The sequence below is a fragment of the Rattus norvegicus genome, chromosome 9, assembly GCF_021556685.1.
Source record: "Rattus norvegicus strain SHRSP/BbbUtx chromosome 9, alternate assembly SHRSP_T2T, whole genome shotgun sequence".
In the NCBI taxonomy this organism is placed as follows: Eukaryota; Metazoa; Chordata; class Mammalia; order Rodentia; family Muridae; genus Rattus; species Rattus norvegicus.
The window spans coordinates 51,530,880-51,558,605 of NC_141542.1; the positions used below are offsets into that span (position 1 = coordinate 51,530,880).

A 27,726-nucleotide genomic window follows, 5' to 3' on the forward strand; every position below is an offset into this window, starting at 1 on the left:
ACTCAGTCAAAAGCGAGGATTGATGTCGGGTACTTAGGAGGCATTGGTTGTTATGGGGTGTGATTTCTGGGCAAGTCTGGAGTTGTGGGGGGCAGGTCGGGAGAAGTGAAGCAAACACATCACAGGTGGAAAGGCTCAGTAACCGGACGATCCCTTAATTGAGAATAGGCCGAGAAGTGGAAAATGGTGTGTTAGTCGTCAGTGTAAACCATGCTTCCTGGCATAATTGAGTGTGTATTTTTAAATTAAGAATCTTAAAAGTAATTTGCATGTGTTATAATCTAAGTGAGTATGTGTGTAACTGACAGTCTAGAATTCACCTAAAAATTGTTTTAAAATAAGACCTATTTTTTGGAACTATTCCAGACCTTTAAATTCATCTTTGACGTCTCTCCGATAGGATAGCACTCATGCCTTTTACACTGGCACCTTAACGGTGAAATTTACCAACTTTGCTCGTCAATGAGTAATTACTTTTGTAAATGGATTGGCCCAGAATGTTCTTGAATGAACCGGCAACAGCAGAAACAGTTCTCTATACATTGAGAACAGGGAAAATATAAAGTGCAGGTTTTGCTTCCCCCTTTGTAAAAAGGATCAAGAACACAAAATAAAAAGTACATTGAACATGTATTTCCTGTGTGCTAGGTGTCAATAAATCATGGTAACACTGGGTAAAACATGCAGCCTACCCTGAACGGGCTTTTCCTCTGTGCAGGGTGATGATAGCACCATGCTAGTTTGGAATTCTACTCCACAATGTAGTAACTGCCATTAGGTTACATTACAATCCTACACAATGTAGTAACTGCCATCAGGTTACATTACAATCCTACACAATGTAGTAACTGCCATCAGGTTACATTACAGCTCTACACAATGTAGTAACTGCCATCAGGTTACATTACAGCTCTACACAATGTAGTAACTGCCGTTTGGTTACAGTACAATCCTACACAATGTAGTAAGGGCCATTAGGTTACATTACAATCCTACACAATGTAGTAACTGCCGTTTGGTTACATTACAATCCTACGCAATGTAGTAACTGCCGTTTGGTTACAAGAGAGAGAACACTCCTCTGCAGCTTCCTGACTTGAGTTTGTAATCACAGAGAAGCAAATCCCTCCCCATGGGCCATGCCACTAAGTCATCCAGCATAATTACATCTCAACAGCCTTGGAAGCAATAGAGTAGAAAACTGTGGTAATTTTTTTCCTCACGGAAAAATAAAAACAAAATCCTCCTGTGTGTTATGTGGTCTGTCCCTGCATGCTGTTCTTTCCTGTGCCATGGAGATCAGCACAGATTCTTAGAGAAGATGATTAATAAAACAGAGACAGGGCTCCAACTTTAAATCCCAGACATTTTAAAGACAGTGTCTCTGCCTTTGTTCAGCTCAGATGCTGTCCAGCCGCCTCTGTAGGGCCGAGGAGAAGAGGGAGCAAGGCCCCACTTTCCTCCACAACAGCAGACCTGGTAGTGTCAGCCAGCCTAGGAAGAGCTTGTGTGCTGCAGTGTTTCTTTCTGCCTCGGGGGCCTTGGAGTGGCCATGCCCCTGCCTCTTGTGGTAACTGGGAAGAATAAGACTTCCTGTTCAAGCTTGGCACTGGCCTGTTCTCTACTTACAGTTGTTTTGACTCTGATTTGACCTCTGAGTTCTTTGTTGTGTTTATAACCTCTTAATAAGAGTCTATCTGGAAAGGGGCCTTAAACCTTGTCAGCAGCCACCTACCTCTCATTTGATAAAGAAGCTGGCCCACACACCTGAAGCCAGTCTCATTGCTCTGCCCTGGTCCTCTGTTTCTGTTGCAGAGGGGTTTGTGACTTAACACACACACACACACACACACACACACACACACACACACACAGGCACAGCACATGCACATTTATAGGCACATGTACATATCCATACATACACATGTGCACAGGCATATATGCACACATACATGCACACACACATACACATATGCACATAAACGTGCACATACACACACACACATATTCACATAAATGTGCACACACACTTTTTTTTCCAGGTTCTGGCTTGCTTCCTGTTCTTGCTCTCTTAGTTCTACACAATGCTCTGATGGGGAACAGTTATCTATCAGTGCTATTCCCAGCTGTGGAACTCCTGGGCAGCCCCTGGTGAAGAAGCTTTGTGCCCTGTCTAGTTGGCAGCAGCTCAGGGACCACCCAGATCACAGAGTTGGGCGAACGCATTCCCTGGAGATGCATGTTCTTTTCCGTCCCTCAATGGAAGGGACTCTGAGAGAACAGTGCACACCCATGTCCTGTTCGCTGCTCAGGAGGAGTCCTCCGAACTATACAAACAAAACACACGTGACAACTTTACTAGGAGTGAGCAAGGTGTCACAGCAATATTTACAGGCTGTTAGCCAAAAGTGTCACAGAATAGACTTAAAAAATGAGAGAGGGCACCGTTTTCTTATTCTTCCCATGAAATACTTTTTTGGACCAAGTTCTGCACAGAGTAATTTATGGCTTTTACTTCTGCTCTATTTGCATCTGAGGGAAAAGTCACTTCAGTTGTTTTAAGAGACCTCATTAGCAAAGAATGTCGAGTTTTTCCTGCTGTGCAGTTGTGGTATAATACAAAAGCAGGTTTGCACTGTCATGTCTAGCCTGCAGCCCCATCTGCAGGGCAGCTTTTAATGGGTTAGCATTGAGGGTCACCACGGTGTGTGTGTCTCCTGTGCCATCTGGCTCGTGGTGTGCCCACTAAATAAATTTAATTAGTCCAATATAGTTACCTTTAATTATATATGTGTGTATATGTGTGTATATGTGTGTATAAATACATACATATATACACACACATATAAATCAAGCTTTTAAAATATACTCTGTTGACTAAAATGAATCACCAGGAAGATACCGTTTTGGGGAACAGCTGTCTAAAGTTACGTGAAGAGCAGGTTGATGGTTAAGATGGATACCGTAACTCAGGTAAAATGACAGCTTGCCTGTCATTGTCTACCATTTGCTACCAAACAGAGAAGGCTTATCAAAGTGAATGAGTCAAAGAAAAGGTCAGTAGTTCATTACAAATACAAGGCCAAACTGTGTCTTCTGTATTTTGTGTGTTAGCATTCTGTTACATCCATGAAGGCTTCCGTGAGTCGGTTCTTCTTGTTTCTCTCATGGTATCAACATGAAGTCATTATGCCGCCTCAGTTTGGGGTAGCCTGGATTCCCTGTCTTTTGGGGTTTTGTTGTAGTTTGTTTATCTTTCAAAGATTGTAAAATTAGTGTGTTCTGTATTTAAAATTTCACTGGAAGCTTTTAACTTGGACACGGATATGTCAAATATAGAAGCCTGCTTGGAATGCTATTTTTTTTCTCTGAAAAACAGGGAGTATATTTAGTAATATATTTAGTACAACAATAAGAACTATAGGATGAAGGAAAATCAGACCCAAGTACTTAGCACATAGTAGACTTTTACCCTCTAAGCTTCCTTCCTTCCTCATGGTCTATTTGCTTCCGTTATATTTAGATATCTGACATCCATGTCACCGGAGAGTCAGAGGACATGTCTGCGAAAGAAAGGTTGCTGCTGTGGACACAGCAGGCGACAGAAGGTTATGCCGGAGTGCGGTGTGAAAACTTCACTACCTGCTGGAGAGATGGGAAGCTATTTAATGCCATCATTCATAAATACAGGTATGGAATCTGTGCGGTCTTCTCTCAGGCAAATACAAGTCATTCTTTCATTTCTGACATTTTATATAACATGTTACTTTTGAAAGGCAGTGCATGCACATAAGAGAGGAAAAATCCAGATAAGATGAAAGGCAGCACAGGCCTGTGACTGAATCAGTACTCTTAAACTGTAATACACACACAGAGGGGGGGTGGGGTGGGAGGAGAGAGAAAAGAGAAACAGACAGAGCAACAGAGTGGTATTATATCTGGATTTTTTTTTATACACCTTACAGAAGTTAAGCTCAGATGCCTATAAACTGCAGGGGAATGACCTAGTTTATCTACAGGTCACCCATGAGTAGACAGGTGAAGGATCATAGTTCAGGCCTAACAAGGTGTGCAGTGCAGCTCCAGGTCATACCATTTTGTCATTCCGAGGGGTGGCTGGGCAGCAGACTTGGGATTGGTGAGCAGTTTTCCTGTGGAAGTTACTGTCTTGCTGTTAACAACCGAAGTAACAGTGCGTATGAAGCATTGTTACAAACACTGGTTAGTTTAGTTCTCGCTACACCCTGGTCGTCCCTGGTTATGTATGAAGTGAGACACTGGGTAATATTTGCCTAGCCACAAGACTGGTGGGTGGCGGACTTGGGATTCAAACGTGGCAGGCTGGCTCTCGAGTGTGTGCTTTTACTGTCTCAGTGGAAATGAAACCCACATAAAATGTTTACTGACAACTCTGGGCTTAACCTTGGCTATTTTCTTTGACTGTCCAAAGATTGTGTCACATCGAAGAACCAAATATATACACAAATAGATTAAGTCTGAGCTATGAACTCATGAACCTGAAAAAGTTATTGAGTATAATAAAAATCTTACCAAACCAGTAATGATCTCTCAGGTATCCATACTGAACAGCCCCTGTTTTTAAGCAATCTGGTATTATGTCCTTCCCTTATGGAACACTCTTTAAACAGAGGTGAGTGCTGAATCAAGAAGAAAGCCTGGGTCTACTCGCTTACCTCGCTCAGAGGTCAGACATGGAGTATCATGGTGTTGTGGGCATGTCCACCGTTATCCCCCATCCCAGGGAGTGGACGGTGGCACACCATGGGGCTTTTTCTCTGAATCGTTTTAGGCAGTATAAAAATGTTTTTAGGGGCTAATTTTTCTAAAATCATCTGCTTAAAAAATATCTGTATTGGCCCTGGTGGTGCATGATTGCAATGTCAGCACTCAGAAGCAGAGGCAGGAGGCTTACACATTTGAAACCACCCTGTGTTCCAGAGCATGACCTTGTCTCTAAATAAATGAGTGGGTGGGTAGGGTGGGTAGATGGACAGATGGATGAACGGACAGACAGACAGATGGACAGATAGATAGATTAAACTTGCTGTCATTGCTTTTGGTGAGAAATGGGATCTGGTTTTTAATTTATCTTGTGCGCGTGGGTGTTGTGTATGTGTGTGTTCGTGCAGCCCTGGCATACCTGGTGTCTTCAGGGGTGAAAAGAGCAGGCTTGTAAATTGCTGTGTGGGGTAACCTGTTCTCTGGAAGACATCAGCCTGCTCATAGCCATTGAGCCATCCTTCTCCAGCCCAGAAATCGGAATTGTAGTTTTTTTCTTCACTAGAATTCCTGGTAACATTGAAAACCCCAGCTCTCAATGCATGGAGGTCTCCGTTGCTGAGTTCTCTTACAGTGTCCTGTGTCCATAGTTGCCTTAGTCTGTAAGACATATGTTAAAGCCTTCGGCCCTTCCTTAAGAAAACAGTTGAGTTCTTTTCCTCCAGTGTGTGCAAGAATTAAACAGATAGGCTTGACTTGCACACATTTCTTATGCAGTACCTCAATTTATAGACAGTTTTACATAACTACATAACTACTCCCATACACTTTTAATGTATTTAAGTTTGCTGTGGGTTTTTTCTTTTGTATTTATTTAGATAAGAAGCTTTACTACTTACTGGATCTCTTTTGGCTTCAGTAATAAACGTTATCTGAGCTAGCAGATGGGCCTGGTTTCTAAGCAAGTGGACACCCGTTAGAGGCTCCTTAGAGGCGGTGGTGGCTGTAGTAGCTAGGGGGAATGGCTGCAGTGGATGGGGCAGGTAGCTGCAGTGGCTGGGTTCTTTGGTTGCAGTGACTGGGTCGATGGCAGAGTAGATGCCTACTGTAGCTTGGGCAGGCCGCTGCAGTGTCCAGGGGCTATAAGTAGTTTAGATCAGGTTCTCACATCCTAGAAAGACTAGTCGTTAAAAATGGAAATATATACTATCTGTCATTCCAAAGTATTACTTTATACAAGAGACTTAAGACTTTCTTAACTAGGATCTGCTAAGGTTTTAGAGAGCCTGATCTGACATAGAAGCAGAATCATGACAGATTCAACAGGTTTCCTTATTACATTTTCGAACACACTTTGGCTTTGATGCCCCCCAACCCCACACCTACGTCTTCAAAATTCTGGATTAATGTAAACCGCATTATGAGAAATCATTGGTGGAGTAAATCACTCTGGATAGCCTACAGTAATGTTTAGTAGTATTGGCATCTAGAATATTTGAAAGAAACAGGTTTGTTAACCTAAGTAAACAGTATCTTATTAACAGTATTCTAGGTTTTCTTTTTACATAGTTTAGTTTTCTAATTTTTATATCCAAAGAACTATTATAAGAAGTTAAATGAAAAAGAATTTTTAAGGGTAGCATAGACTTTGTAAAATGAAATTGTGCATAGGGGTAAAAAGTACATAATGTTAGAAGACAAACAAACACTCACAGAGACAGGAAGAATGTTAGCACTCATGGGGACATGTAGAATGTTAGCACTCACAGGGACATATAGCATGTTAGCACTCACGGGGACATATAGAATGTTAACCACACAGATGGATGTCTTTGCCCCAGCAGAAGCCTGTAGTAAAATATGCTAGCTTTTAAAAATTAGCAAGCCGGTCCATGGTGTGCCAAGCTGGGCATGGTGGTACGCACCTTTAATCCCGGCACTCCAGAAGCAGAGGCAGGTGGATCTCTGAGTTTGAGGCCACCCTGGTCTACAGGACAGCCAAGGCTACTCAGAGTAACCCCGTCTCACAAAACAAACAAACCTCACGAAATAGATGGCGGCCTTCATTTTTATCAATACTAAAAAGTGTTCAAATGCTAATTTATATGCTCAGCACCATACGCCTTTTAAGAATTAATGAATGTGACTGTTCCGATTTCGTTACCCCTGGGGTCGTTTCTGTGTGCAGTGATGTTAAAAAGATAGAGGTGTCGGCCTGACCAGTGGTCCTGCATCCTTGACGGTTCATGACAGTTAACAAAGATCCAGAAAGTGTTGGTGAACTTGAATGGAACAGGTGCATTTGTTACTGCCAAACAAAGGTCTTCCTCTCCTTTCATCAACTACTGAGACACGTGTTAGTTAAGCTTAGCTTAGGGTTAGCTCACTGTTTAAGATCTGTACTATGGTAACAACAATTAAATTAAAAATTAAAGCATATTAAAATACTTAGCTTAAGTAAGAGCAAAATCACAAATTCTATAGTGTTACTATGTCACATTATCCAGGAGCAGTAAGGAACCTGACTTATGGTCCAGGTAATAACGAGAAAGCAGGGAGGTTATAAAGAGTAGTTCTCAGGGTTTGCTTAAATAAGTTGTGGATATATTAATTTCCCCCAATTAAATCTTACTAGATTTTGCTGCTGTTCCCAGCTCCTTCTAGGATCCTCTGCTTGTTCCGTTCAGTTTTCGTGGAAAGAGTTCAAATGTTAGAAATGCCACAGGCCTGCTTTGTTTTGTTTGTTCAGTGCAAATAAGTTTGGTGCTCTTTGGTCTATAATAAAATCTTTCCACGGAAGACAGTGAGTGAGAGCCTCTCTGGAGATAAGCTGGGAACTTTGTTATTCAAAAGAATAACCGAACCAGGAAGGCTGTGTTTGTTGAGTTTAAATGAAAAGAGTGCCACAGAAGCATTTGATGAGTCAGCTTTTTACCAAGAAAGGATGAAGGAGAATTGGCAGAGAGCCGAGAGCCACGGCATCCAAGCAGCTGTCTCTGAGGAGAACGAGAGCCAGGGTGGAGGTAGCGGAGTCAATGTTCCTCAGAGGTGGAGACTCCAGGAGCAGTTCACGTGGCTTCTGCCATAAGTGTGCTCACATGTCTCTGACCAGGAGAGATAAAGCTCTGACTGTGAGCTTGAAGTTCTGCTCTGGAACTAACTTTAGTCAGCCCCTCCGAGTGGGAGTTTTCCCTAGGCTGCCTGAAAGCTGGCTACCAAACGGCCGCACTGGCCTCAGTCAGTGTGAAGACGCAGCTGCCTACACACTAGGATGAACGTGAATCTGCAGACCAGAAAGAGCGTGGAGAAGCGCAGCAGCCCTGAGACCCTGCAGGATAAAGTGGAAACTCCAGGATATCAGGACCAGAAAGCTGAGGGCGGGGGTGCATTTCCAGGGGAGGTTATTTCTGCTGACTAGTTTCTCCCTGTTCCACTCTTGTCTTTAATTTACCCGTTCATTCACTTCAATCCCAGTTAAATCTCTGTATTCTCTCCATGGCCTGCTTTAAATATATCAGCCAATTAACACTGGGAATTTTAGGCAATAGTTTGCAAGAGCATGTCCTTTAAACTGTTTTCTAATTAAGGAGGACATAATTTAGTATTAATTATTTTGTCATAATTTGCATTTTGCATTGAAATTTATTAGGGCCATTGTGCTTCATTATATGAACCTTTTAACAATCTTTTAATTGGGTAAGTTTCCCCAGAGGGCTGTGGTCAGAGTCTTCTTGTTTAATCATATGACCTGCAGGCTGGTGACTCAGTCAGTCCTCAGAAGCTAAACTGGATTGGACTGGTTTAATAGTGGGAGGAGGCCCTTCAGGGTTAGAAATGTTCTCCCAGGAAGGTGTGTGAGTGTTGACTGGGTAGTTCTTTCCCTCAGTCCTCAGGCTGCATGAGGGTGTGTGCACATTGTGTGCATTCCCCTGAGTATGTATTAGAGGCCTGTGGCCATAAGCACTGGTGGCTACTAATCTAAATCAACACCAACAAAAACACTGCTTCATTTTGCAAAGCCAATCAAACGGTTTGTTTACAAAATGAACCCGGAATGGGTTGCACTCAGAAGAAATTGGTCCCTGGTAAAGACCGGAAAGAACCAGTGTGCACTGCACTGAAGAGAATTCCAATGTGGCCAAATAAGGAATGTGGCTAAGTGGCATGCATTTGGTTGCCATTTTTATTGCATCTATTTTTTACACATAATTTGGAGAGTTCAATTTGACAAATAAGTATCAGAGGAAATACCAGCCTGTTTTACTTTGTTTCTGTTCCTGGCCCTCTTGCCCAGACGAGTTCCCAGAAGTGCCCAGTGCTAAGCCTTCCCTTGGAAGGAAAATGGATACTAACTGATACAAAGTAAGCTGTTACCTTTGTTCACTTGTTTCCATTCATGAGGGAGAACGCCTCAGTGTTCCTTGCCTTAACAGGAGGGCTGCTGCGCTGGTGTGGAAGCCAGATAAGCCTGGGCAGGCCCCAGCAGACACTCCCTGCCACAGTCCCTTTCGCTTCCATAGTATCCTGTTCTGTAATCTGAGCCTAATTTATTTAAAATGCATAATCGGTGGATACTTTGTTGGTTTTTTTTCATCAAAATGTTGACTTCAACTTTGTACTTTGTGCGAATGTGTGAACCTGTGTAGAATAAGGTCCTTAGACTGCGGCAGTTCCCTTCCATGAGGCTTTTGAGAAATAAATATTTCCTGACTTAATTTCTTTCTGCTAGGTCTACTTAACCTTTTTCCTGTTCTAAACTTTACCCTTCTTTTCACTGTATTATTTACATTCGTTTCTTAAAAACACATTGAAGCTGAAATCATAGGCATATTTTTCTGTGGTTGATACACAAGGTGTTCATCACAATACCAGTTACATCATGATGAGGGAAGGAAAATGAATTAGGTAGGTAGATTTCAGAGTGATGTGGTTACTTCAAACGTTACAATGCTGTGCGTGGGGAGGCGGCTTGGTGGGTAAAGGTGCTTGCTGTGAAAGCAACATGTGCTGAGTTCAAATCCCTAGCACCCTCATAAAGCTGAGGCATGGCTGCGTGTGCCCAGGAACCCCAGTGTTAGGGGATGGAGATGGTGGATCCTGGGAGAATGCTGGATTCAGCCTGGCTCAAATGGTGGGCTTCCAGCTTAATGAGAGTCTCATAAAACGTTTCCTCCCCAACATGACAAGTTAAAACGCGCGCGCGCACACACACACACACACACACACACACACACACACACACACACACGGGGGTGGGGGAGGCAGCAGTAGAGATTGTTTTGACACAACACATATATGCTGAGATTTAGGAAAACTTCGACCAGCTCTGGTCCCCTTTCTCCTTGTGAGCTGTGTTGTTACAGATCCTATAACACAGAGCAGTGATGGAGAGCCAGGGACGCATGCTGACTCTCCTTTCTTTATCCTGTTTCCTTCCCTTCAGCATCCTCTTACACCAGAGGAGCCAGAGGTGGGCGTGTGTATCCCTCCCTAGGCCCTTTTGGTTTTTTATGAATCTCTTTGATTTTTTTTTTTGATTTGTTTTCTAGGTTCTCATCTTACCGTGTGGTAGGAAGTAGTTTAAAGTGTTAATCTTAGCAGAATGAAAATAAGCGGATTCGCACCTCCCTATTTGGGGGAGGTTTGCGGTGTTTTGGTTTTGGTCTCTTACGTATTAAGATTTTTTTTCCCCAAATTTTATTCAAGGCGATTCACTAACATTCAGGTACTAGAAGGAGATCTTGCTTGGTTAAAGCCAGCAGTTTCCTCTGTACTTATTCAAGCAGGTATAGGAGGTGGTGGGAAGTGAGTTGTTTGTAAGTTGAAAGCCACAGTTCGTTAATTACCTTTAAATCATTGCAATTGTTAGGTTTTTAATCCCGAAGTAGTAGCAAAGCTTGCACTACATATAGCGCTGTTAATCTTTGCTCTCTGCCTTGTTACTCGACTGCTGCCCTGTAGGGTTAAAAAAAAAAGGAAGAATATTTGAAATAAACTCGGGCACTTTAGTTTTGGGAAGAGGAGGAAATTATCTTTGTGTCGAACTCGCCACCTAGGAGTTCTTGACTTTGATTGTCTCAGTGATACGTGTGCCCAAATATGAGCGTAGAGGGATGCCAACGCCCTGTTACATAACTGTGTGCTATTCTTCTGCAAGCCCATATTTATTTGCCGGGGGACGGGGAGGAGACAGCTTTATAGACCTTTGGAGAATGAGGAGGGGGAGGAGGTGAGATGCCTGCTACAGCAGTAGGAACAGTTAGAGAAAGAACGTGCAGTCTGAACACGATCTGATCAGAACAGTCATCTTCAGGAATTCGTTATGATAACTGCTGTGCTGTCCCAGGAGACACGAGGCATAGGGAATTCGTGTTCTACTGTGCCATCTGTTGAAAAGAGGATGGACGTTGTGTAACACACGCCCTTACACATCTCTGTGGAGTCTGTGTTCTCCAGCGTAGAGTTTGTGTTAAGGCTGGCCTCTGGGTAACTGCAGTGGGGTTTTCTTTGTCTTTATATTAAAAACTCCACCGGGTGAATTCCTTCATCGTTCTTTGCAAACTGCTGAGCACTTGTTTTCCTAGGAGAGCCTGCTCCCACAGGAGCCAGCCGCCTGCCTTGTCTGTGCTTGTCCCTAGGCAGTGATGCACGCCTAGGAATGTCACAGGTCAGGGTAGAGCCTGAGAAGGGGCTGAGGTATCCGACGTTTGGTCTCCCTGCTGTTAATCTGTACTTCTTCCTTCGTCCTCTCATCTCTCTTTACCCCCTTATCAGAGGAGCTGGTGTCTCCTCTCATGGAAAGTGGGTGTCAGCAAGTACAGAGACTTTCTTCTCCACCCTGGATGCCCACCCAACTCCAGCTCCATCCCGTCTGCTCCTGCACAGCACAACCATCCTCTTCCGCTCCTCCAGAGCCCCCTGCTGCTAATTAAAGGATTGATAAATATATTCTTTACGACCCCATAATGTCTCTAGGTCAGCCCGTGCACACAGTGAGTGTCACACTGGTGCCTGTAGGTGTATAGGATTACTTTTTTCCCCATTCTCTTTTTTGGCAGAGGTACCTGCCTTCATTTCTTCACTCGATGCTTATTTCTCAACCTTGCTGCACTCTGGTTCTGATCCCACCATCCACCCAAACACTTGCAAGGGCTTGGGCGACATCCGTGTGGCTCTCAGTCTGTGCATTTGCAGGTCTGGTCTTACTTGTCCACGTTGGACCTCTTGAACATTCATTTCTTCTCTCTTTGCTGCTGTATTTGGACAGTTTCACCGTGTGGTCCAGCCTTCTCCCTTCCTTCTCTTGTCTCAGCCATATTTGCAGCTTTGGTTGACTACAGCCTGTGTTACGGAACACTGTACTGTGCCTCTGACCTTCATCTAGTCTCCTCTCCCCATTGCTGTCACTTTAAATTTCTATGTCCGCCCCCTGATCTGATCATTTAATACTTCAGTTGCTTTCTGTAGTCCTTAGGGGGAAAAGTTTGCAATCCTATAAGAAGTTCCCTCGAATCAGCCTCACTATGGCCCCTTGCTACTGGCCAACATCTCTTCTCACTGTGCTCCCTAGCTGTGTCTCTCGCCCTTGCTGGGCTGTCTGCACTCATGTTTCCTCCAACCAGAGCTACAGGTGAGTGTTCTCCTGTGTTCTCACTGCCACGTGAAGACCTCCTGGTCTGCTCTAAGTTCTCCATATACCCTGTGACTGTTCTCAGCATCCTGTTGCTTGGAAAGTGATAGATACGTGTTAAATACTGTGTGCATAGGGGTTGGGGATTTAGCTCAGTGGTAGAGCGCTTGCCTAGGAAGCGCAAGGCCCTGGGTTCGGTCCCCAGCTCCGAAAAAAAAGAACCGGAAAAAAAAAAATACTGTGTGCATGAACTTGGTGATTTGATGGTTGGGACAAGTTATGTATGTGCATATCCAAAGCACAGTTACCTCTGTATGGTATTCTTCATGCCTGGTTTACCATTGCTTTCTTGTCCATCACCCCGAGACCAGCCTACATGGGTTCTTGAGCCTTGTCCCAGCAGCAGCTAGGAATCCCCTCTCTCCCAGGGCCACCCCATTCCCCAATGCTTCATAGATATAACTGGAATTCTAGATGATTTGCATAACTCCTGATTTCCAGTTGAAGTAGAAAGAGCTGTGCAGGATTTGTATCCTAAGAGAGCAAGTCAGGACGAGATCACCAGATGCCTGCACCGAAGCTCCGAGGTTTCTGCTGTTGGAATTGTTTTCCCTTAAGACTAAACTGTGAGAAGACACTCATACGCTGTCCCCGTGGCCGTACCTTGTCTCGTAGCCATCACCATCTTCCATAAATAGAACATTTCGTTTTGTGTGAACCTCTTGTTTCTACGGCAGCAATAAAACCCCTTGACAGAAAGCAGTGTGGGGAGAAAGGGTTGATTTAACATCCGTGTCTAGATTGTAGCCCAGCATTTCAGGGGAATCACCATGGCTGGACTTTGATAGTCAGTCACATCACGTCCGCAGTCGGGAGCAGAAGGAGTAAGTGCCAGTGTGTCTGCTGCTCAGCTTTTCCTTTCTCCTCTACGATCTAGGACCCAAACTCAGGGAGTGGCACTGTGTTCCTTCAAGCTGGGCTCCAGTCAGTTATGGCAATAAGGACAGTCCCCTACTGATGTGCCTGCCCAGTCTAGCAGCCTGCACTTTCTTCCTACTCGATTCTAATTATATCAAGGTGACAGTAACGGTCACAACTCCACCCCTTGTCGACCTGGCACACAAACATCTCTTTAAGCTCCAACCTTCCAACCTTTACCCCCAAATTCTTATCTTTTAAAATAAGAAATAGTCTACCTATTAAAGTCCTCAAAGTCTTCAGGAATTTTAACACTTTAGAAGCCCAAAGTCTCGTAACTGTGAGGTCCTCGTATTGAAGACACGTTAAAGACATCCAGAATGTAATGGCACAGAGTAAATATTCTCATTCCAAAGTTGGAAGGACGGGGACATGGGAGCACTAAGGTCAAAACCAAACTAAAATCTAAAAGGGCAAATGCCTGCCCGTGGCCTCATTGTTGGGGGCTCATAGTGCGTGTAATCAAGCGGGCTTCAGAGGGCTTGGTGGTACCTCTGTGGCTCTGCCTGCCTGCAGCATACACTTAGGTAAGGTCTGTTCTGAAATGGCTGTAGTTCTGAAACCAAACAGCCTTGGTATCTCCAGTATCTTGGAGGATCCATTCCAAAAGAAGTTTTGCTGTCCTGTCGTAATCTCTCAGGGATGCCCAACAGCGTCAGGCTTCAGCTGCTCTCCTGGGCCATCTTCAATCCTGTGCACTTTGTGCCTTTAAAACCAGTACTAGGTGGGCCCTGCTCCTGACAGAGCTAAACACTGATGCCAGTCTGAGATGTAGCCTGGCCCCCTTAGACCACATCTCTATCAGCTTGTATGCCAATCCTTTTGAAGAGCAGGGAACCCCATTAGGATTTCTTCCTTTAAGGGACTTCATTTCTCTCCAGGTGGAGCCTCCACTGGGATTTGTTTTTGTCCTTCAGAGCTGAGGGCCGAACCCAGGGCCTTAGCAAGCGCTCTACCACTGAGCTAAACTCCCAACCCCTTCCAGTGGGATTTTGCCCTCGGGATAACCTTCCTGCTGTCCATGTGCAGCCCAGAAGGGCTCCACCTGAGCTTCTGACCTCTTTAGCATTTCCAGCTGCTTTCTCAGTTGGGCCTGAAAGCCCCCCACCCATTTCTGCAGTCCCCTTGCTCACCCTGATCTGCCAATAAAATAGTTCCATTCAATTCCATTTCACCTTCACCCAAGTCCTTCCTCAGTTCATCAGGACAAACCCACCCTGACCCTCATGCCCATGCCCACACACCGGCCCGATCTGCAGCAGGACTGCCCAGGTGATTCTAGCTTATGCTGAATTGGCAATTAGAGGTAACCACCGTCCTGACCCACGCACATCCAGAGCGGCTCTCCCCACAGCTGCTTGTAGCCACTTTCAGTTGAGATAGGAAGATGCTCCAATGTCTTATCACCTCAGGTCACTGTGTTTCAGGTGCTGTATTTTGTTTGTTTATTTGTTCTAATTTAAAAGTAAAATCGGTCCTGTTCTACAGACTGGATAATCTTACCATTGATAGACTTACCATGTAATGGAGAGTTAGACCAGTCAGCATCCCTCTCCGGTGGATTTTCACTTCTGGAGCCAAACACTAAAAATGAGCACTGGAAAAGAGTTTTAAAAAATGGCCTCCTGTTGGGGATTTAGCTCAGTGGTAGAATGCTTGCCTAGCAAGCGCAAGGCCCTGGGTTCGGTCCCCAGCTCTGAAAAAAAAGAAAAAAGAAAAAAAAATGGCCTCCTGTGTTGTACCAAGGGAAAAAGTAAAAGGCCGTGTTAGCATTTGTGTATATTTGTGTTTCTGCTGTGGGTTTTCGCACTAATAATAATTTAAAAAAATAAATGTTTGAGAGGTTTTTACACTATCTATCTGATGTTTTTATTTTTTTTTTCTTTTCTTTTTTTCGGAGCTGGGGACCGAACCCAGGGCCTTGTGCTTGCTAGGCAAGCACAAATCCCCAATCCCTTTTATTTCTTAGTTAAGGAGAATAAAGTGATTCTATTCCAAAGGAATAAAATGGAAGTTTTAGGAAAGATTGTAACTTCAAAGGAAAATTAAATTTATTAGAGATGCTAACCTGGTTTAGTCCTCAGACCTCAGGTAAGAATCACACACTGAGAAAGCTGGACATGATGGGTCATGCCTCTCAGTCAGAAGGCCACAGCAAGGGATGCTCAGAGGTTCACAGTCTGATGCATATGGAGTAGAATTGAAGGCCAGCTTATGCTAAGACCTTACCGCAGAAAAAAAGCTGTACCAATGATCTCACCGAAAGAAAAGTTAGAACCCTAATCCAGATTGAGTAGTGTTCTGTGAGAGACTTTCTCCTGAGGAGAGGACACACACACTCACACACACACACACACACACACACACACACACACACACACTGAGGCTACCAACAGCAGTAAGAATGAGGAGGGATTGCTTACCAAGTTAGGAATGAGTCAGACAGCTGCATCACAGAAAGCCCAGCTTAACATAAGTGGCAGCTCACCAACCTGGGGACCTGGAGCACACAGCAGAACATATAAACAGCTCAGTGGGTCACAGGAAGTGGCAGCATCCACTTCCAGGCACCTCAGCTGCTAGGTCACTTTAGTTACTCTTCCTGTTTATGAAGCCTTGGGGAGGGAGGAGAGTATCACATTTGATCGGTTTCAGGACTTCCTGAGACTTCTGTGTTGTTTGCTTCCTCAAGGAGCCTCCTTTAGAACTTCCAGGGTGTTATTGAGCTTCAGAGGAAATTGCTATACAAGTAGAAAGGCCTGGATATCTATTTAATATTTCTCCACAGCATCCTGGCTAATTCTCATAGGAGTTAATGTATGAACCAAGTATCTAGAGTCTGGAAAGTAATATTGGGATTATCCCCCACCCAAGGAAAAAAGTCTTTTTGTGGAATTTTAGTGTTCAGATAGCTTTTGGCTGTTACTATGGAGATATTTTGAAGTTATATAATATCTGTCCATATATGTTCTTACATGTGCTTAAGTCATATATGCATGTGTATGATTTAAACATTGTCCAAAGCAAGTGCTTTTTAAAAATGGGTACTCTGCAAACTATTAAGTATTAATTTAATTCAAGACGTAAACTTACAGCAGTAGCTATTTCTCCTTTTTAAAATGTCTGTTACTGTGAATAACACTGTGGGGGAAAAGCAGCTTGGGAAGGAAAGGGTCTATTTCCTCTTATACTTGATGTCCAGCATTGAGGGAACTCAGGAAAGGAACTTAAGCAGAGGCCATGGAGGAATACTGCTCACTGGCTTGCCCCCTGGTCTTGCTCAGCTCAACTTCTTATACCAGCCAGGGAGGGCACAGCCACAGTAGGCTGTGTCCTATTACACTGGCTCCTCCCAGATAAATCATTGATCAAGAAAATAACTCCCACTCTCTTACTTACAGGCCCATCTAATGGAGGTGATTCCTCCATTGACATTATCCGTCCCCTGATAACTCTAGCTCGTGTCAAAACAAAATAAAACCTGATCAGCACACTTTCAAAATACATTTTTACTTTATATTTTTACAATACATTAATGCCTAGAAGTAGTGCACCCTTGTCTTTAAGACAGGGTTCTCTGTTGCCCTGCTGACCTAGAACTGTGTACGTAGACCAGGCTGGTCTCATACAAGAGGTCTATTTATCTTTGCCCCCGAGTGCTGGAATTTAAGTTACACATCACCACATTCGACAGGTTTACACTTTCTGGTCACATTTCTAAGGACTTTATGTCCTTATGATCTTATATTTTCACTGTAAAACTTAGGTAATTTTCTTGTATCCTCACTTGTAATCATTTCTGAGAGGAAAGATGGGTTGTGCTGTTTATGAAGGAATAATGCATGTAAAAATCAAATCATCCTAAGGCAATAAAAACGATTGAGAGCCTATCAATGAAAGTGCTTTTCTACGAAAAGGGTCTAGCATATATTTTTGTCAGATTGCGTTGTGTGGTTAAGAAAACGTGCCTATAAAATAGGGAGGTTGTGGTAGTTAAGAGTCAGCGTCTTCGAGCAGCGTGTAATAGGAGAGCACCACCTTCGCGTGTGGTGTGGTCCCGTGCTCTTTTTATACTTAATCCAGGTTGAGAGTGAAATGCCCACCAACAGTCCACAAAAGTGAGATGCTGGCTTCATGATGGGGATAAATATCTCCAGTGAGTGGAAAGCACTCGAATGACTGTGTGTGTAGGCATGCATGTGTGTGTTTGCATGATGTGTGCAGTATACAGGTGTGTGCCCGTGTATCTTCTGTTGCACTCTTACTGCCTGGATACAAGGTCTCTCGTGAAGACCACCATTTTGACCAGGCTGGCCGTCTGGCCCGCCAGGCTCTTGGGATCCGTCTCTCTCTGTCACCCAATGCCGAGATTGTAGACACACAGAGCCTTGCCCAGCTTTTAAGATGGCCGCGGGAGCTTTGAACACAAAACGTTCATGCTTGCAAAGCAAGTGCTTCTTCCCACTGAGTTATCTTTCTAGGCCCAAATAGATGAAAATTTAAAGACTGTTATCCCAGTGAGATTATCAAGAGTAGAGGTGGTGGACAGGCAGAGCACTAGCCCCTGGGTGCTTCAGGCAGAGCGCTGGGAAGCCTAGGGAGACAGCAGTATGAGGAAGACTCCTTCAGGTCTTTGCTTTTCCCAGTGCCTTTTGGTTCCCCCACCCTCACCCCCTTAAACATTTTTTCTTAACTAATTTGTTTTATCTATTACAAACTTTGGCTAGGAGACATCCACTCCAGTAATGTGTTAAACTCAGGACCGAAGATGGGGTCATTCAGACCATTGTGCAGCTGTTTCTCCTCTGAAATGACATCATCCTGAAGGAAGTTTTGTGTTTTATTCTCTTGATCAAAAAAAACCCTTCATTCTTCAATGACTTTATTCATTCTCCTTGGGATTACTCAGTGTTTATGCTACTTGCTAATGACAGGGTTCTCACAATAGCATGCTGTTTCTTGCCCAGAGGTTGGCAGTCTCAGGAGGTCTGGTTCTTATTTTTCCAAGAAATTTGAACAGATTTTTTAATTGGAAGAAATCTAGACACATGGTCTAGACTTTTGTGCATATCTGTTTAGTGTTCTTGACATCCAGGGTCTGTGAATTAAACACATACATATTTGTAGAGAGCTGCCCCTTGCTTCTCCTGCTGTGATTGGTGGATGTTGGTCACTCTGGTGGGTGTGGAAGCCAGTTAGGTATTTGTGATGATTTTCTGGCCTCTGAACAAGTAGGAAGTGGAGATTCAGTTCCGGTTCATGAACACTTCCTTCATTCTAAGACCTAATAAAAGTACATGTAGATTGGAGGGGGGGCAGAACCCTGCCTTTTCTTTAGGTTAAAAAAAAAGCAAGCAAGCACACAAACAAAAGTACACATGAAGTACCTTAATGGAGTTTCTTGTGCAAATGACTGCTAAACAGTGTTCCCAGTAACTTAACTGCTCCCACACCGCCTACAGCACACAGGGGGCCCAGGATTTGTGGGTGGGAAAATGTTGAACAAACCTGAGAGCCTGTGGGATGACAGAGGTGTTTCCTCTATAAGTGATGGGGAAGTTCTAAGGAGATTTTAGTGGGTGGGCGCAGCAAAGAATGTGGGGGAGGATGCTGCAGAGACCGGGGAAGGGGTGGGTGCTGCAGAGAATGTGGGGGAGGATGTTGCAGAGACCAGGGAAGGGGTGGGTGCTACACAATGGGGAAGGAGTGGGTGCTGCACAGACCTGGGAAGGGGTGGGTACTGCAGAGACAGGGAAGGGGTGGGTGCTGCAGAGACTGGAGAAGGGGTGGGTGCTGCAGAGACTGGAGAAGGGGTGGGTGCTGCAGAGACGGGGAAGGATGGGTGCTGCACAGACCAGGGAAAGGGTGGGTGCTGCACAGACCAGGGAAGGGGTGGGTGCTGCAATGCTAAGTGTTTAAAGCAGTGAGTCTCAACCCTGGGCTGCAGACAGATTCCCTACATAGCAGATATTTATATTACAGTTGGTAACAGCAGCATCATTACAGTCATGAAGTAGCGAGGAAAGTAATTTTATGGTCGGGGATCACTCCAATGGGAGGAACTAAAGGGTCACAGCTTAGAGAGGCTGGGAACCTCCGGCTTAAAGGAAGCCTCCTTTCTAATACGGGTGCGGTACAAGTACTTGCTATTACTTAGGTGGCTAACACGTGCAGCCGTCGGGGTGAGCTGGCACATGCGGAACTTAACCTGGTGCGCTCTTTCCTAGGCCGGACCTGATAGACATGAATACTGTTGCTGTTCAAAGCAACCTTGCGAATTTAGAGCATGCTTTTTATGTAGCTGAAAAAATCGGTGTGATCAGACTTCTGGACCCCGAAGGTGAGTGTCTTCTTGACTCTTACCTGCGCTGGCGCAAGCGTCTCCTCGGGAGTCCCCTCGGCATCATGAAATAATTCGTTTCTGTTGCTGCTTGCAGATGTCGACGTCTCTTCCCCGGACGAAAAGTCAGTGATAACCTATGTGTCCTCCCTCTACGATGCATTTCCCAAAGTCCCCGAAGGCGGCGAAGGCATTGGTGCAAACGTGAGTGTTGGCTTTCCTGCGCTTGAAGCTTTTGTTCATTGATGACCAATTAATCGAATTCCTTGAAAACTATAGTGCAGCTTTTTTAAAATAGATTTCGAATGCCATTCAGTTATTTGGGTTAACGTTCTATTCTGATCGTACGTACATCTCACAGTGTTGTTATGCCATTGAAATAAAAATGTAACTAAGAACAGTCTTTCTAAGGGAAACGACTTAGAGTCCCAGCACATCTCTGAACAACAGTTGCAGGTTCCTGAAGTGTAAGGATTCCTCTTTTTAACTTGCTGCCCTTTTACAGCTGCTGGCTCTCCTATCCGTCTGCGTAGCTAGGCTGTCCCACTTGAGAACACAATTTAGCGTTGACTCCGAAGACGCCGTGAAGTAAATTGATGGCTGTTTTCTGACTTACAGATGAGGCCTAGATGCAGGGCTATGCATTCAGCCGGGTGGCCAGAGCTAGGTTCCTGACACACAGCTTTAGCTCTGGGACCTCACTCGTTAGCATTTCTCACGGGCTTGTGAAACTTAACCGAGCTGTGCACTTGGACACAGCCACGCTAAGCAAACGCTACGTCCAGAAGTGAGCAGAAGGCTGTCCGTGTTCATGTGAGGACCATGCCTCTTTACCTCAGGCTCCTCCCTTCCTTCTCACAGACGACAGACACGAAGATATCTAAATACATGTGCACTGCTTGGAAGCCTCGTGCTTGCTTTTGTGACGGCTTGTGTCTCCACTCTTTGGTATTATTTTACTTCCCCCTCCCCTTGCCTTGCCTGTGAAGATCTTAACCTTTTAGGTCTCCATGCAGCCTGTTCCTGTGATCTCTGATCTGCTGTCGCAGAACAGTTCCTGCAGCCCCACTCTTTTCCCCTCTCGCTTAGCATCACCTCTTCCTTCTTCCTGTAGTCCTGGGCTTGAGTGCTTATACTTTCCCATCTCTTTCCACTAACTCTGCACATCCCAAATTAACCGTCATATCGCGTCACTCGTATCACCATTCACAGACTACGTGGTAAAATCCACACCACATGTTTCAGGAGCCGGAGTGTGTATTGATTATCATTATTGACAATACCATTTGTGGTTCTGTAGTGCTAACCAATCACTTACAGGCAGAGCATTTCTGGGTGAATGCTATGCCTTCTTTGGAACTCCTGTCTCCGTACACTCTCCCTACACCCCGCTTCGGCCATATCATTACTCACTGCTTGCTGCAGCAGAACTCAGGGCTGAGCCTTCCTGAAAAGCCTCTGGTGACCAAGGCGCATGTGGGTCCTGATTCTTCCCTCCATTTTTTGGCCTGTGCTGCCTGCTTCTGCCATTTGAACACTTGAGTAGATACTGCTCCCCAGTGCTCTCACAGTTGAGTCTGTCTTCTCCCTAGTCAGACACTAACTCCTGACTGATATTATGCCTTAAAAGTTTCGCTTTTTATTATGTAGCAGCAAGTGCAGTTGTGCCGTCTATGAGTATCCTTTGAAACTTAATTATGTAACACTTTGCTCCCTGTTAAAAACAGTTTATTCAATGAGTAATTGAAAAGCCCACCATTTCTTGTCTGGTCCCTACATCCGTAACGGTGTCGAGTGTCAAATGCTGGGGGCACTTAGATGCTCAGTGCTTGGCAGAGATGCCGTGGCCTGACTTATGTAAGTCGTTGCCCCACTTAAGTTGAGCTCTGGAAACCTCTCAGATCACAGCATTATTTTTTGAGGCCCCAGAAACTTGTCCAATGCAATGACCCAGACAGCCACTCCCTTTGGACCAGAATTGGCACCCATTGGGACTGGGTCATGGCCTGATGATGCCCAGGTCATTACCTGGTTTCCTCTGTCGAGCTTCAGGACACCTGGCCTCGTAGGAACATGTGTGATAAGTTGCATTGCGGAAGAGTGTTATTTTCTGTCGATATAAACCTTTCCTGATATTTTGTGATCTAGGATGTTGAAGTCAAGTGGATTGAATACCAGAACATGGTGAACTACCTCATCCAGTGGATCAGACACCACGTGGTCACAATGTCTGAGAGAACATTTCCTAACAACCCTCTAGAACTCAAGGTTGGTATAGCACAGAGGGGTTGGTTTGAGTGGAAACTTTAGACTAAGGCTTAAGTTAACCCCGTAATCTTAGAGTTCAAGGTAAGTTGCCATTGGCAAGTTGAACATTTTAGTGGACAAATTTTTTATCACTCACTTTCTTGAGTAATTAAAAAAAAAGTAGAGGTAGACATTAATAATTAAAGCATTATAGAGGTTGGGGATTTAGCTCAGTGGTAGAGCGCTTGCCTAGGAAGCGCAAAGCCCTGGGTTCGGTCCCCAGCTCCGAAAAAAAGAACCAAATAATAATAATAATAATAATAATAATTAAAGCATTATAGCAACAGCATCTTTAAGAACTTATTCCCCAAGCTTTAATATGTGGAGAATTGGAGGTATAGTCTGAGCCATTCTGAAGCTAACGTCATCCGATCTTAACACGAGTGAGAAATGCTCAGAGCCCACCGGATAGTCCCAGAAAGCTCGCACATAGAACACTGGTCAGGAGCAGGCCTCTCTGCTTGATTCAGGTTAGAAACCACCCCAGGGCTGCTTCTTTTGTAGAGTACAAGGCGCATCCTGCGTGTTAATGAATTTTAAAAACAGATCTAACTGAAGTGCGAGTGGATTTACAATTGACGGTCGTGGGCTGGTGTTAGTGGCCAGGATTTGGGAAAGCTTTGCAAATTCTGCGTTCTCAGAGACAGATCATCAAGAAGGAGAAATCACAGCAATATAAAGGAATCCTGAACACATAGCTTATCAAAGACCAAAACTACGTCATTCTGTACGTCTGTGTGTGAACTAGCAGGAAAAGTCTGCATTTTCACAAACCAATGATATATGGACTACAGAGCAGCCTCTATTTTTTGAGTTGATGAGCTTTGCTTTAACTCTGACTGGAATTGCAGAACCTGTACTGGCACAGCTCAGGCCCCATGAAGGCTCTCTGTTGTGCTCACATCTGTGCAGAACAGCTGTGGTGTGGCCTCTTCTCATTGCCGAGGGGAATCTTTCCTTGGCACAGAGTTACTTGGTATTTGTCGAATGAAAAAATGAAGAATAAAGACCATTTTTAATAGGGTCTTTTCACTGTAAGATGCCTTGCTTTGTAGCTGTGAACTGTTGGAGGGCACAGAGAGCTGCCCCTAAGACTGCAGCGCGCTGCCACAGTGTTCTGCACATAATAACATGTGTGATCAATGATAGCAGCCTGCAAGATTACGGTTTTGGATCAATAGAGTTTTTGGATTCCACGTACAAACATAGCTACTGCCAAATGTATTCCTGGGATTTTTGTTTGTTTGTTTGCTTGTCTGTTAACCCTGGGACAGATCTGTGTGGGTCTCTGACTTCTGCAGATCTTTAGGGCGCCGGAGTGTGATTCTTCACACAGGTTAACTTGCTAGCGCGCAGTATGGGAGAGAAAACGTATCCTGAGGAGTTGGGAGATTCACAAACCTTCATAGAACCCTACAAAACTGTGTTGTGTGTCTTAAAGTAGTGTAAATTACGCTTAACGAATTAGTATGCACTTAATAAACGAGAAAGTGTTTTTATTTATGCGATTTTAAAAAAGTTTTTTTTTTCTTAAGTGACTAATAACACTTTACAAGGTTCACGGATGGCATGATAATTACATGATTGGGGCATTTTATAGCTGGAACATCAGCTAATGGCATCCACCTTCCGTTGTTAGGAAACAACCCCCAAAACAAAAACCTGTTGAAATCGACAGCAGTTTGGTGAGGCCATGGGTTAGCCCTGCATAGCTACTCCAGATTCCAGAATAGAGCCAAGGAATGAAAGGAAGCAGGTCTTTTCCTTCCTTTATGCAAATTGCACCAAACTGTTTTCTGGAAGCTAAAAGCCAGTGCCTGATGTTTGGATAGCTCAGACGCAAGGATGTGTTTGGGCGCTGGGAGTTTTAACAGAGCCATTGTTTATTGTTTAAATCCCGTGTGGTGCAGGTTGAATCAAGGCTCACATCAATAATTAAGTCCTTATCTATACCTATACAACCCAGCACACAACTACACACACACACACGCACACACACGCGCGCGCGCGCGCGCGCACACACACACACACACACACACACTCACTCACAGTGCTAGAGCGCTGATTCCATAAAGAGACTCTCCTGAACACCTGTGACACAGGAAGTAGCCGTTGCCGTAGTGATGGGATGCAAGCCTGCGTGAACTCCAACCATAATTCATTTCCCTTTCCTTCGTAGGCACTTTATAATCAGTATTTACAGTTCAAAGAGAAAGAAATCCCACCAAAGGAGACAGAGAAATCAAAAATTAAACGGCTGTATAAATTATTAGAGGTGAGCCAAATACTCTCTGGTACTCTTGGACGCACTCTGAGTTGTCTTCAGGTCTTTGCGCTATATCAGTTCTCTTGTTTCCTTAAGATTTGGATTGAGTTTGGGCGCATCAAACTCCTTCAAGGTTATCATCCCAACGACATCGAAAAGGAGTGGGGCAAACTCATCATCGCCATGCTCGAGCGGGAGAAGGCACTGCGTCCTGAGGTGGAGAGGTAGGGATGCCGTCCTAGTCAGTGCCCACAGCAGGACCATCTCAGTCTTCATTCTCTGAGAACATGGCGTGGTTTTGTTGGTTGGTTGATTGGTTTTCCACTCTGTTGTGTGTGTTCATGTCTGCCTGGGTTCATATGTGTATGTGCAGGTAGAAGGCAGAGTTCAACCTTGGTCTCTCCTCAGGAGCTGTCCCTCCTGTTGTATGAGACATGGCCTCTCACGGGGACCCGAGGCTCACACAAATTACATTTTACACTTACCTGTTGGTATGACCTTGAATAAGTCTCTTAGGGTTTTTTCCCCCTTCCATTTCCTTATCTAGAAATGCTAACAAGAAGTTAAAGAATAAATTGGTGACTACATAAGGGCCCTAGTAGATTGGATTGTTGTGTTGAATCTTATCTAACAAGATATTATAGTTTTAAAAAAACAGACACTCAGAAGTCTTTCTCAAAAGGACCTTAAATTACCAGGGCCCAAGTTTGAAAAAACTGGTTCGGTCAGAGATTAGCCATTTTGTTTTGTTGTTGAAGTTTTTCATAAGGCTGCCTTCGGTGGAAGGCTCTCCCTTTAAAAGGCAATACAGGCCTAGCACCATGTGACAGCAGGTGTGCGGGACATGCCTGCAGTGCCAGCATTTGGGAACTGGAGGCAGAAGAATTAGAAGGATTAGTGAGGCAGAGGCCAGCCTGTGCTCCCACTGTACCTCACCAGTGACTCAGGAAGGTACACCTGAGCCTTCATGAGCCCCGCACCCACTCATCCAAGTGGAGTCTTCTAGAACTTCTAGGCAATGTACTACACAGAGCTGTTTGCCCAGCCATGTCCCATGTATTTATTCCCTCAAGGCTGTTATCCTACAGGACATGAGACTTATCCTCTGTGTCCCTCCTCACAGCTAAAGGCCTGTGAGCTCAGGCAGCAATGGCTGCAGAGCTTGGTACTCTGCCTGTCTCTTAGGAGCTCTCCTGTGCTGGGCTGCACCCTCCCCTCTTCTCAGGGGTTGTGTAGTCTGTTCTTTGGCAGGGAGTCTGTCTCACTCCCTGTTTCTCTTTACTCCTAGTCCTTCTCAGACTGCAGCCTCCGTGTTCCCTCCAGCAGTGCCCCAGGCTGGGTCACATGCCTCAATATTTTTAATGGCTATTTATTTGAGTATTGTTTAGAGTGCTTACCTTGGTTGTAATTTCATATTTATTCATGTTTCATCTGAGCCACCTGTTTCTTAGATATCAGCTCTTAGACTGTGGAGAGAAGCTGTCATGTCAGGTCCCTTACCAATGCCTTTGCTCAATGCCAGGCACATAACAGAGACACTCAGTGTAGTTGCGATTCAGTGTTGACATGAAATAATGTATCAAAGATAATTAATATATTATCCATTAATCGGAAGGCCTCTGTTGCCAGGTGCATTCTTGTTAAGTCACAAAGTTACCACGTCCGTATAAACAGGGCCTGTGAATCAAATGAACTGCAGATGCTTGGGCTGCAGCTCTTACAGGCAGTGAAAAGGAAGCATTAAACGGATCGTTTGAATTAAAGATACCGAGAACAGATATTTTTGGTCACTACAGCAGTAGCTGACTTTTTTAATGTGTCTTAGTCCACTTGGCATTGCTATGGGCTGCATAGCACAAAAGAAATTTATTACCTGGGCTCCTCTTACGGTACACGTCTACCGTAAGCCCAGCTCTGAGGAATTGCAGGTCAGCCTGGACTCTATAAAAGACTGTCTGGTAGTTTAAAAAGAGAAAAAGAGAAGTTGGTGACTCAGAGTTGCAGGGGTTGAGGAATGTAGTCCGGGGCTGGCGTCTCTGAGGACCTTTGGGCTGCACCTACCTCTGGTAGAGGGCAGAAAGGAGCAAGGAGACTGGAGTGGGCTGGCCGGTAAGGAATCAGAGAGGCACAGCAGACAGCAGATGCTCACTGAAGCAGGAGAGCCCAATGGCTGCCCCTTGGATAAGGACACTCATTTATACATGAGGGTTGAGCCCTGATGATGTCATCAGTCTTAAGTACTTCCCGTCTCCATCTCCGTCTCCGTCTCTGTACGCTGTACTGGGGACCGAGTTTCCGGCACAGGGCACTTTTGAGATACATTCAAACCACAGCAGCATGCTAATGAAAGAACGCAGTTGAAGCTTCAAGATTGGAGAGCCAGTCTGTCCTGGCTTAGGTTTGTGACTTCAGCCTGGAAGTCCCGTGATCACAGACAAGTTCGTAATCGTCGAGGCCTCAGTTTCTTTGTCTGTAGCAGGATGCAACAGCAGCTACCACATTTGGTGGTTATGAATCCAAGAGGAGGTTCAGTGTGGGAAACGTTTCTCTCCCGGGACACAGCAGCTGTTCCTGGTTTTAATTGTTCGAGTTTGCTTGGTGAATGCCCTTTGAAAATTAAAATGTTTAACTCACAGCACAGAAACGTCAGTTTGCCTTTGTAGCGTTAGAGGTGGGGGGACGTATTTGGGTAAAAGCCTTCTTTTTTTTTTTTTTTTTTGACACAGACCAGGGATTGCAAATTCTAGCTATGCGGCTTGGACTGTGGAGAAGACAAACAGGAAAGAATCGATGTTCTTGGGCCCTGTGCTAGTCTGTGTGAAGGAGAAGCAAGCCCAGACACATTTGTAGTTAGTTACTGAGCCAGTATTCTGCATGGAGTCTTTGGTTTTTAGGATCCGAGCTGTAGTGTCTTAGGAGTAGTGTGGCTTCCAGAGAGAGAGACAGAGACAGAGACAGAGACAGAGAGAGCAAGCACCCATCACACAAAGAAAAGCAATTTGAACGTGTTTCTCCCAGTTAATTTAATGCGGCAAACAAATTAAAAGGTGGTCAGCTTTGGTTTCTCATTAAATTCGAGTGCTTGTTTATTGGCTGTTGACTTATCATTGATGATCCCAGCATTCTGCCTTGGGTTATGAAAGCACGTGTCAGCGTCCGCTCGCAGAAGCCCAGCTGTGCGATCTGAGCTCTGTGTTTCTAGTTGTAGTTGGTATCGATAGGGTTACCTTCGCCGGCGAAACCCTGGCTCCTGGGTACCTGAGTTGTTTTTTAGGTGGCTGCCGCTGGATGACTCTTAGAGAAAATATTTGGCATATCTTTTCCAGTGACGCCCAACCATCCCGCTCTCTGTCTGTACTTGCATGGATTTAACCTCAGCAAGCAAAACCCCCCCAAAAAATGGCTTTGGGCAGGATTCTTTTGAATAGCTATCAGCATAGTGTTTGCAGTGTACTGCGTATGCAT

General features: G+C 44.7%; 1 protein-coding gene across 37 annotated transcripts in view; it reads left to right on the top strand.

The window, feature by feature from the left end:
* Positions 1–27,726, top strand: part of Dst (dystonin) — a 394,204-nt gene that overhangs the window by 216,843 nt on the left and 149,635 nt on the right. For all 37 annotated transcript variants that reach the window (XM_087565925.1, XM_087565930.1, XM_087565928.1 and 34 more), the window contains 6 exons: positions 3,524–3,690; positions 19,576–19,688; positions 19,786–19,892; positions 21,837–21,956; positions 24,175–24,270; positions 24,358–24,485. In XM_087565925.1, the coding sequence (XP_087422051.1) occupies positions 3,524–3,690; positions 19,576–19,688; positions 19,786–19,892; positions 21,837–21,956; positions 24,175–24,270; positions 24,358–24,485 (731 nt within the window). The remainder of the gene's footprint in view (positions 1–3,523; positions 3,691–19,575; positions 19,689–19,785; positions 19,893–21,836; positions 21,957–24,174; positions 24,271–24,357; positions 24,486–27,726) is intronic.